The 12,009-nt window shown below is 40.9% G+C and overlaps 1 protein-coding gene across 6 annotated transcripts in view; it reads left to right on the top strand.

The window, feature by feature from the left end:
- The window catches only part of SDCCAG8 (SHH signaling and ciliogenesis regulator SDCCAG8), a 157,210-nt gene that overhangs the window by 43,811 nt on the left and 101,390 nt on the right, over positions 1-12,009 (top strand). For all 6 annotated transcript variants that reach the window (XR_013997863.1, XM_081123963.1, XM_081123961.1 and 3 more), the window contains 2 exons: positions 413-547; positions 3,380-3,496. Coding sequence is in view for 5 of the 6 variants with exons in the window: in XM_081123963.1 (XP_080980089.1) it covers positions 413-547; positions 3,380-3,496 (252 nt within the window). In the remaining variant the exon portion in view is untranslated. The remainder of the gene's footprint in view (positions 1-412; positions 548-3,379; positions 3,497-12,009) is intronic.

Genomic DNA, 12,009 nt, shown 5'->3' with positions numbered 1-12,009 from the left:
CTCTCTCTGCAGATGTCTGCCCTCCAGCTCTCCCCATCTGTCCTTCCCTGCCCTCTGCATGGGAGGCGGCTTCACCAGTTGTCTGATTCCTTGACATAGGCCCTGAAATTTAGTGACGTCAGTCTCTCCTCCATAACGTACATAGGTGTCTGCTATCTATCACCTTAGAGTTGCAACCAAAACTTTGATTTTATCATCATGTTTCCCAAAATGAGGGTAGAAACCAGGGAAGTAACATATTTAAGCCATGGGGGACAGATGAGTTGAAGACGTAAAGAAGTGGACATGCCCAACCCACAGAGAAATGACTTCCAGAGAGCTCAGTGGCTGAGGCTCTTAGGAATTGTACATCTTTTTAATATTTAGTTTGCCAAATGACACTACCATTTAGGGCTTCTGTTTCCTCTTACAGATGTTGGCTCTTTCTCAGAACATTGCCCAGCTGGAGGCCCAGGTGGAAAAGGTGACAAGAGAGAAGGTTTCAGCTATTAACCAACTAGAAGAAATTCAAAACCAGCTTGCTTCCCGGGAAATGGACGTCACAAAGGTACAAAACAAGATTTCAGTTTAATAATTACTCAGATGTTTTTTTAAAACATTTTTTCCTAATGTGCAAAGCTCAGAAAGAAGTTTGGAGCAGAAAAGTTTTGTTATTTCCAGATAATACAAGTCTACCTAGTTGTCATTCAGAAAACATTTACAGCACTTACCATGGGCAGGCCCTTTGCTGGGTGTTGCAAATACTGCAAAAGATGAATTAGACACATATAATATTCTCAAAGAGCCTAAGAGCTCAGTGGCTGAGGCAGACTATTAAATAAGAAAGCTTTATTACTTTAATCACTGAATATTTGATAAAACTAGTATTTTTAAATTTGCTAATCAAGAGTAATTTTTGCCAGAGAGGGCATAGGTTTGATCTTCATAATAATACTAAGAGACATATTTTCAACATGAAAAGTGTGCTTAACATCAAAAAGTTTGTACCTCCCCTTTATTTTCAGACTTGGTCTCTAAAATCAGAATTCTAATCCTACAGCTAATTATTTTATTGGTCTTTAAGTTTATACTTTAAAAGTCACAGTGTTTGCTCTATGGGCATCGCAGACTTGTGAACCTAGAACTAAAATGTTTAATGGCCTTAACTGGCTAATGTAAGGTACATATTTAAGAAATGCTAGGAGTCCATGTAGATTTTAGTAATCAATTGCTTTAACACAAAGAAACTAAATACCTGATGTAATGTTAAACGAATTTATTTTTGACCAATACATACACAGATTATTTTTAAATGCATACATACCCTTTCATATTGAATTTTACTACTCAACATATTTTCCTAAATTTTGACACACTAAGGTCGTTGTTGCTTTATAATTTAGTAATTAAAGTGAACTTTAACATCATGAGCCTAATTTTTCTTTTTTTCCCTTGAACTTATATAATTATCATTTGCTTTTTAAAATCAAACTAGCAAATGCAGAGGTTTAAAAATATCACATTTGCCAATATAATTGATGTGTTTGTATGAGGGGAGAGGTAGAAGTAAAAATTGATGCAGAGGGATGGAAATGGTTAACCCAAATTTATGGGTGAAAGCTATGGCAAGGGTTGTCGATTCATTATAGGGAAAGAACTTTCTGTTGAAATATGTACAATATAGAAAGAACATGATCTGTCCTTAGAATTGTCCAAAGGGACTCAGGCATCAGAAGAGTGCCTTGAGATTGCTTCCAACCTTGAGATAATATCATTCTTGCCCAACTTAATTTGTCAATGTATTTTAAGTAGAATTTAAGTGTTATGGATAAACTTAGCAAATGCTAAACTGAAAGGAAGAAGGCAAGGGAGCTTTCAAAATAAAATTAAGGGACAAAACAATTTAAAATGAGACCTCCCGCTTAGACATTTATTACATATAATAATTTTGTGTTGGTGTTGGGCTTTAAACACCGTGGTTGTATAATTATTATTTCCTGGTATTATCAAGTTGGATATTGTCATTTCATTCACGTATGTAAATCAAATGGGTTGAAACAATGAAGAACTAAGAAGGAAAGGAAATTAGGGCCCCTCCAATTTTTTCTGTCACTTAGTTTTAAAATTTTATTTAGCTTTAAAATGAATAACTTTTTGTAAATTGCTAATTTTTTGAAATGGGAAAGATCAGCTCTCACACAGTGAAAGCACTTGAATTTCAAATAGAACTTTCAGTAATTTTATTCTTTTTCTAGCTTTTTGGATAAAAGCTTGGTGGTTTTTTCTTCTGTCTTGTCACTATACCTTTTGAACACAGATTAGATGATTTTTAAACATATTTTTTTATTAGAACATAGGAAATGCACATAGGTTTTCTAAGATTCTAGTACCTTGATATTGATGGTACTAATTCCCAAAGTTCTATTCATCATATTTGGAGAAATACCAAATTTGAAAAGTTTCAAGCAAGTATAACCATTGCATGACACGTGATTTTTAAAACTTGTTTTTGTAAATGAGAGGCTCACTGAGCCGAACTGTGTATTAATTCGTCTCTCTACAGGTTCTCAGTTATCCCAAAGGCTTGTAATTTCTTTACTTGGATTTATCTAATTGCATTTTCCAAATATGTTTATGTCTATAGAGAAGACAGATTGGAAAACAATTGTATAAAGGGCAGTTTTAAGATACTATGCATGTTCATTATTTAATGATACATTAGAATAATTACACTTAAGTGTATGTTTTCCTTTTATGTTAAATCTATAGTTACAAATGCAAAATGTGCTTAGTTCCAGCTTGTGACCTTTACCAGACAACCTTTCCTAACTTAAATACATGCTATTGTGCATCATAAGACTGACATTATCTACAAAGCTTAGAGTGACTACTGGCTACTTACCCCTAAATATCAATGATGTAGTCTATTCAAAGAGAGAAAAAAATTTTTAAATAAATTTTCTTAAATAAAATAGTAACCGATAAAGTCTTTAAAGGGAAGTTTTATAATACAGAGTGTCTATTTAACCATAGCAATTTAAATGAGTAATAACATAGCTTAGCATTTTAATGAATAATTTTGCCTAGTTGAAATTGAGAGAATGCATTTTGGATGAGCAGTTGAAACTGTGGTTTTACATAATAAGTCATGGACACATTACCTAAATTCCTTAGTTATTTTAGGTAACCCGTAATTTGAAATTGTTAGACTCAACAATACCTGATGCGGCCTCCGCATCTAGACAGAATATTCTACCGAGTGGTCTCATAAAAGCAAGGGCCGGTCTTAGAAAAGCTTTATTGTATTTTATTCAAGTGACCTCTAGGGGGCACCGGAAGACCTGCCTGCGGCCTGGCCGGGCGGTTCCGCAGCCACTGATGCGGTTTCCCACTCTCACAGGTGTGCGGGGAAATGCGCTACCAGCTGAACAAAACCAAGCTGGAGACGGACGAGGCCGAGAGGGAGCAGAGAGAGTACAGGACGAAAACGAAAAGGGACCTTGAGAGGAAGGATGAGGTAAGAGGTGACACGAGCGAGCACCGGGGCTTGGATGCTGGGCCCCAAGTTGCTGTGCTTCCCCCCCCCCCCCCCCCCCCGAGTCATTTATTTCTCTCATATTGTTTCCACCTAATAGAACGATCCGGTTTGTGCTCTTACAAGAACTTCATTTATAGTTGCCTCAAATTATCACCTTTCACACGCAATGGTGAGAATACAACTGCATGCATATGAAATTCCAATCTGACAGGTCATAAATATACATTTGGATTATGTGTATCTATTACTTACAAAAGTAAAAAAAAAAAAATGTTCTAATGCACAGTTTGAACCTAAAATATACGAACATAAAGTTCTCGCAGGATGCCAACTTGAATCCAATTTTAAGTGAAAAAGTTTAAAATTTGTAAGATGGGATGAGTTGATATGTAAATATGTCAATCAAATTGATTGTTGGCAGCGTGAAACCAGTTTTAACCAAGATACCCAGGAATACGTTCGCTCAGGGTGCCTAAGTACAGTGAATTAGAAATGTTAGGGAGAAGATTCTGCCTACTTCAATTTCAATTTGAACAGATGTTTTTCATGTTATATGTTTATTGAGATCATATAGATGCCCCAATTTTAATCAACAGCATGGATAAAAAGTTTAGAGAAGCAGTTCTAATAGGCTGACCTTGATTTTCTGTTTTTATGTTACAACACAAACCACTGAAGACTTTCATTCTTTTTATTCCAGGAAAGCAGGTTGATAAATCTATTCAATTAAAATAAGACAAGTCTTAGTGTCAGTGTTTTAAAGAAATTGGTGCAATTTAAAAGCAGGTAGCCCTCAGTAAATTTTTTAAAAACATGTTTCCAGTTGAAAGCTTTTTATCGTATTTGCCAACATATTTTCCCTTTTGACCCGATCAACTCTCTACGACGTAAATACAACTGGGAAAAATATTGAAAATGAAAGTAATCATGAAACTTAGTATAAAAAGTTTTTCAAGTCATAATGGAAATCCCTGGCGTTAGATTAAAATCTAAACAAATAAAATCAAACTCTGCTTTTGTATCACTATATTCAAAGTGTTAGAGAATTTCACGTTTTCAGAATTCTCATTATTAACAGGCACAAATTATGGAACTATTTATTCCATCCAGTTGGGGGCGTGCCTGATAATGGAATCGAAAATCCTTTCTATCGGGGACTGAAGGTTAGGACTATCGGACCAAACACGGAACTTTCCTTTGCTGGTGTATTAGGATTTTTTTTTAAGTATCACGTTCGCATACTCACTAGCATTATTATATACCTTTTATGTTATCCTATAGCATCTGCCAGCATAATGTTTTGGACTAACTGGGAAAACACAGCAAGGAAGAATTTCTGAGTTATTTCAAATCACATTATAAGGTCCTAGAGAGAAAAAACACTTCAGGGAACAATAACATGATAATATCACTTATAAATGAAAAACTGTGTATGTCTTTATAATTTTAGTCTTTTAGCATTATATCTCACATCTCTTTTTAATTAACCAGCACTGATGTGGAGGCTAAAGGTGCAGGATTTTAAAAGGAGCCCTTTTCACTTGAAAACACTTCCTGCTAAATAATGAAACATTAACAGTTGTATGATTTTTAGTGCTGTTTTTAGACAGAGATGTGCCTTTTCAGGAGATCAGAGAGTTAGGAACAAAACCTCTGAAGAGTCACAAGACGTTTGTGATGTGAGGCCCTTGTGACCGCTTCTCCTTGGACAGAATGTGAGGAAATCTTATAGGTAGTCTTTGTCACTGTTTTGCACCGAACAGACAGTTTCAGAAAAGAGCGGTGGTGTCTCGTTCCATGGATGACCTGGAGGAGCAAAGCAGCGATTGTTCTTTGGTCTTTCAGCCATGACCTGACCTTCTGTCTGCGAGGCCCAAGAGCTACTTGGCTTGGCCACCATCTGCACTCAAGAGAGAAATTTACATTTAACTTTTAGCAGCTGGGTATGTTGAGCATTTATCTGCCTTACTTCTAACAATATAAAGTGTGTTTAACTTTTTAACTCTTACAAATCGTGCAGTTGAGAACAACAGGAAGGTGATCTCTAGGTGTACAAACAAGGGTGTTCCTTGGAACACAGTCATTTCAGTCATATTTTTGCTAATCGGACCCCTTGGCACATCTCTAAAGTAGGTGGGAAACTGAGATTGGAATGTGGTCAGAAGAAGGGCTTTTTTGATGTATCTAAATAGGGCAAATGGTCCACCACCAAAGTCATTTTCCCTGTGACCCAAGCCTTGACTGTGGCGTAATTAGGAAGAAAGGTTAGGAGAGTAAAAAGGCGATCTCTTCCTCCCACTTTCTCTCTCTCTTTTGTTTTTACTGTGTCAGGAATCCATGGAGGGATTAGCCTTTGCATCAACCCCTGTGTGCTCTTGAATTAGAGAGCCCCTGTCGACCTCACAGGCTGCTTCTTGCACACAAAAAAGACACTTGGTGTGGAGGACAATGAAAAAAATCTGTATCTTGATTTTTATTAGAAAATTTGTGTAAGCAACAGGTGCACACACACACATACCCCATCGTGGGAATTTAAAAACATATATGAAGATAAAGAGAATATTATAATGAATTCCCACTTTCCTTCAGCAGCAGCCTTCTGCCAGCTCTATTCCTCCATCTCACATTCCTCTCTCCTTTGTCTGTCTTCATATCATCAACTTTGCCTTCTCCGCCTCCCTTCCTCTCTTTTTGTCTCTTCCTCCCCTTCTCTGGTGAAGTATTTAAGACACATCTCAGACCCCCTTGTTTCATCTATTAGCACTGCTCTGTGCATTTATGAAGTACTTTTTCATAATCACTCCGTCATGATCACACCTAAGAATATTAACAGTAATTCTATAGTATCATCTAATGCTCAACCCATACTCAAATGTCTTCCACCATCTCAACAACATTTGTTTTACACTTGGTTTTTTCAAATCAGAAGGGTAGGTATGTTAGAATGTTATAGCGTGGCCTTTTTAAATAGGAAATAAAGGGAAATAGTACAGAATTTCAACTTTCTTTGTTGTTTTATTAAACTTCATGCACAATCGTTTGATTGTGCTTTATATTTATAAGGTGACATCACTTGAAAGGAATAGGAGTCAGTCCTGTGGGAAGCTGGTCAAGGGAATGGCTACCACCGGCCGCGCCAGTCGCCAGGCCCTGAAAGGAGCCCCTAGAGTCTGAAGCTCATGACACATAATGAATTTCAGAGCCTCACACCTTGGGAACTGAGGCTCAGGAATGCCGCAGGAAGCCCTTCATTCCCCGGGCACTGCAAAGGTTGCCGACTCTGAAATGAGTGGAATTCTCTTTGTCAGCTTCCATTTTGGTAGATGAATCTCAGAAGATGATTCTTTAGGGCCCTAGGCTTTGATCAGGGCCTCGTGCAAAATGAAAATACAGGGCCCTTTGTTCAAAAAGCAGGAAAAAGTGAGGTTCAAGGTAGAAAAAGATAAATGTTTTCCTTTCGTCTCTCACCTGACCCGTCGTGGTGTTTTCTGTTTGCTGTTTAAGGTCGGGGTCCCTCCTGCACAGGGACGCTCATGGGAGAGTGCAGGCGACACACATTTCCAGCGACTGGGCCTGCACATGTGCCCCTGGCTTCTGGGTGCTCCCTGCCACCGGCCAAGGACATACAGACCACCCCAGTGGGAGCGGAGGGAGTCACTCTTACCAGCCCAAGGCGGTCAGACACACGACCCCCTAGAGATTGCACCCTCCAATGAGGACACACTCAGTCCCTGGATCAGGGGGACCAGCGGCTCCACACTGAGTCCCCTGAGTTTCCTGTGGTGCAGCTGCCCTGGGACAGGGATGGTCACCTTCGTGTCTTGCCCTGAGATGCCAGGAGGGTACACGCTCCACCCAACCTTCCCCAGCCTCACATCCAGGCTCCTGCCAGGGGCAAGGGACGAGAGAACAGATGTCACCCTGGGTGAGGACAACAAGGTCACAGGTCAGGGCGGGAAGAGGAGCTGGAGCGGAGCAGTGTTTGAGGACTGCCCCCTGGGCTGCTGAGGGACAGGGGAGAAACAAGAGCACACACAGAGCCTGGCTACATTGTTCCATCAGACTTCACTCAGAAACCCAAATTCCAGTACAAAATCCTTGAGGTTTTAGCCCTGGCCAGGGTGGCTCAGTTGGCCAAACACTGGCCAATGCACCGGGGGGCTGCAGGTTCGATTCCCAGTCGGGGCACATGCTTGGATTGAGGGCTCGGTCCCCAGTGGGAGGTATGCAGGAGGCAGCCGATCGATGTTTCTCTCTCTCCCTCTCCCCTCCTCTCTCTCTAAAAATCAGTAAAATCAAATCAAATCCTTAAGACTTTCAAGACGTCCACCACAGAGCATTAAATTGCAAGCACAGCTCACACGCCCATGGAGCGGCCGTGGCCGTGGGGCAGGCACACGATTGGGTGTCTAACGCACATGCATGTACCCCACTGACAAATACAGACGTGGGTTGGCCACCGGTAGCCCAGGGCCCTGCTGCCCGTTTGCACAGATCAAGTTGTGCTAGAGCCACCCACACCCGTTTGTTAATGTGTTGTCTGTGGCTGCTTGGCCGCCACTAAGGCCGAGTTGAGGGGTCGAGGCAGAGACCACATCGCCCACAAGACTGAACTAGTTATTGTCTGACCCTTTCCAGAAAAAGTCTGCCAGCCCCGCCTGGAGGACAGCAATACAGCTGTGAAAGGTTCCCTTGCCTTATGAAAATGCGGAGCTCAGTGCATGTACAGGTCATGTGTCACGGGAATGTGCGCTTGAAACCTACATGATCCTATTAAAAAGTCACCCCAGTAAATTTAATTTTAAAAACTACAGAAAATGTGGAACATTGAGTTAGATGTTAAATGATAACATCATGGCTTTCAAGTGTTTACTGTTCAGCAAATGTGCCGCATCCCTGGTCTTTTAGTCATCTGATCACATGGCCCACTGGGCAAAGGACGGGTTATAGTGTCATCGTCTGATTAGTGGCACGTGGCTTACTCATGGCTTCGATGGGAGTATAAATACTTTAAAAATGTATCTCTACTATTTTTTTTTAGATTGGTAACAAAAACTGTAGAGATAAGACTTTCTTACCAGCATGTGTAAGTTATAATTCTGGAGTTGTGGCTACTATTGAGTAGGAAGGATTGCAGTTCAAAATTACCCGAGCGGGGTAATCAAAGCAGGTATTTAAGGGTAGGGCGCATATACCAAAGAAATAGATGAGAAAATTTGGGCCAGAAAAACTAGGGCAAAAAAGGACTTGAGGTTTGCTCACGTCTACGGCGCTGTGATTCAGAGATTTCCTAAGCTCAGCGGAATTAACCAGGTAGTGGGGGAAAGAGCATCTATGTTGCTTGGCTTTGTGGAGAGATGAGAGGAAGCCCAGCACGTCCTAAGAATAAGTCCTAAGAATAAGCCCTATTGAAAGCCAGAGAATATAAGTGATAAGTAAAAGCTGTACCTCTTTGCTCAGGGAGGCCCGGACTGTGCGCACTGTCTCCAAGGACAGGACAGATGCTCCCAAGGAGAAAGCCTGTTCTCGGCCTTCCCTGTGGAAAGACTAAGAGACCAAAGTGATTTCATCACAGGAGCCGGGAATAATAACGTTCTGCCAGTAGGAAGACTGGAGAGATTGTCCCAACAGAAAGCAGGGAACCGTCTCCCCTGAGATGTCAGTTTTAAGTAGTAGCAGCACATGCGTCACCTGAACACCCCTGGGGTCCGCTGCCTTCTGTTTGATGCTGGAAACGTCCTAGGAATGTTTCACTGCCTCTGTGAAAGGGGCTGCTGGTGGTATTCGTCTTTTTCTACTTGTAATTTAGCCCCAACAGATTAAAGTAAAACCCCTTCCCGCTCTGTCCTCTGCCTTGTGTCTGTTTTCTGTCTTCTCCCTTCAGAAGGCTTTTGGGGGAATATACGGGCGTGATAGATGGCTTCTTGGGAGCTAGACTCCCGAGACTTCTCCAAGTACCACCTGCGGTCTCACTTCCATCTCTCAGAAATGACTGGGACAGGGGCCACTTGGGCATGGCACTAGCACATGTAATCACTCGGGCCTGGTGATGACAGAGTTGCTCTCCAGTGTTCTTGACACCCTCTCGCTGCTGGAGGCTTAGCTCCTTCCTTTCCCCGCTCCGCACTCAGACCAGCCCTTCCCGGAGGCTTGGCCGGCCCAGACCCGTGTCGCAGACCCCGTGGGGCCATAGCGAGGAGACCCAGGTCCTGCCCTTGGGGAGTTTATATTCTAGGCAAGGAGACAGAGCACACATTTGAACATGCCTTTAAAATACTTGCAAAGCTGCGTATCGACAAGTGCAAATTAATGTAGTGTGAACTTCATGCTGGCTACAGCCCACGAGAGGAGAGTCTGGTTTCGTGTGTGATGCAATAAAGCTTTTTTTTATAGCATCTTCCCTAAGTATGCCCTAAAGCATTGTTCAGCGTACTTAGAGAAATTTGTGTTCTTATCACAGCCTAGCCTCGAATCCTGAGAAAATTCTCCAGCCAGGCGTCTGTCTATCAATCGGCCTCTTTGTTCTTGCCCCGCGTGACGCTTGAATGGGGGAAATAGGATTATGGAAATAATTCAAAACAGCTCCATCTAATAAAAGACGATTGAACTTATTCTTCTTCTAAAACACCATGTAAAGTTCATGCCTTCATTTTAATAAATCATAGTTATGTTGGTGCAGTCACAAAATTAGCAGTAAAAAGAATAAGTTTGATTTTTTTGTTGTTTTATGCAAAAAGTTGGAATCCCTGGGGCACTTGGCATTTACTTAGTCACATTGTTCAGGATCTGGGCAGTGACTTTAGGTGGCAGACTGTGTAAACCTGGTTCATAGACACTTCATGTGCTTGACAAAGGAGCATTTGCTTTTCAGGCAAAGATGATAATGCTGTTCACCATAGTAATACAGTTTTAAAAATCAAATGTATAAAAGAAACTGTGTCTGACGATAGCAATGTAAGACTTAGGACCCCCTCTATGGTGACGGGAGATTTGACTTTGGCTGGCGGGCACACAGATCTTGTAACATAGAAACCCACACCTGAAACCTATATGATCATATTAACCAATGTCACCCCAATAAAAAAAGAAAAATGAAATAAAGTAAATAAATACATTTTACAAAGACTACTTAGGAGATAAGGGCGCAGAGAGGAAACAAAACAAGCCCTAATGGGATAAATATTTAGATAGAGACGTTTACCTTCAGATAGGAATGTAAAACTATAAACTGAAGTCAGAATATTTTTGTTGCAAGGAAGGAAGGCATAAGATTCATCAACAACTGGCCTTAAAGAAATACAGTTTTTTCTGTTTTCAATTTCCTATTTTGGTCCTTACAAGTTTTTTGCTCTTTTGGCTTTAAAAGTTGGGCTCCGAAGGCCAGCCCGCCCACCTTCTAGAGTATCCTCTCAGGTGCCACGCTGCGTTTCTTTGAATGAGTGTCGGTGCGGGGCAGCAGGCCCAGAGGCGTTAGACTAGGACAGTAGATGCGCTTTTCTTACAGCCCAGAAGTATTAGTACCAATAGCCAGTGGCACTATTACTAATTGCCACACATGCGTATGTCTAAAAACAATAGTTGTTGTAGAAACATAAGCACATTCACAGAAGCCAATAATTCTATCACCCAGCAGAGCAAATGGTTTTCATTTTCCATTGTACCGTCTACTTTTGTCCATATGCATATATGATATTTGCAAGTAGTAAACAGAGCCTAGATATAATTTTGGTCTTCACTTTTCTCACTTAATATCTTAAGTGCTTTTATGTGATGCTACTGATTCTTCATAGTGATCACTTTAACATGGCCATTCACATGTACATGAAAAGTGAGACTAAGTCACATTTTGAAGAGAACAGACACTGTTACAAATTCAGACTCCAAATTTAGAATCTTTTTACCCTAAACTTCACTTGTTGCTTTCATTCAACAACCATACACTGCACACACCATGCTGGCCTGGAGCGAATTTCTGTTCTTAAAGAAGGGAGTATGTGAAACGGGTATGCAAATAATTGTATGTCAAAGAAAACATAGGAACGGTCATCTGCAAACTACAAAAGGGTGGGGGACTGAGAAGAGGGAGAGGTGAGCCGGGCCGGGGAGCTCAGTCGGTTAGAGCATCATCCACATGTGCCAAGGCTGCAGGTTCGATCCCCAGTCTAGCTCTAAATTCCTACGCTTCTAGAAACACAGGGAAAAATTTCCACCTCACTTAATTATGAATTAAGTGTTAATAAAATCATTAAAAATTGCATGAGTCTCAAGTGTCATTCCAAGTTTTCCAGCTATTCGCCCTGGTTTTATAAAGATGACACTTCCGTTAAGATTCTAAGGATGTCATTTTACTGTCAGCAATTTTCGATCATGTTCTTTACATGATCATTAATAATAGAGCAATAAAAGTGTCTAGCCTTTTAAACAGTTGGACGGAGTTACAAGACAGACATCGTTTTATTTGCCCCAAGAATGAAAGCCCTCCTCTGAATTCA

Source organism: Miniopterus schreibersii (genome assembly GCF_964146895.1).
Source record: "Miniopterus schreibersii genome assembly, chromosome: 21".
Lineage (NCBI taxonomy): Eukaryota > Metazoa > Chordata > Mammalia > Chiroptera > Miniopteridae > Miniopterus > Miniopterus schreibersii.
This window is presented reverse-complemented; position numbering and strand designations above follow the sequence as displayed.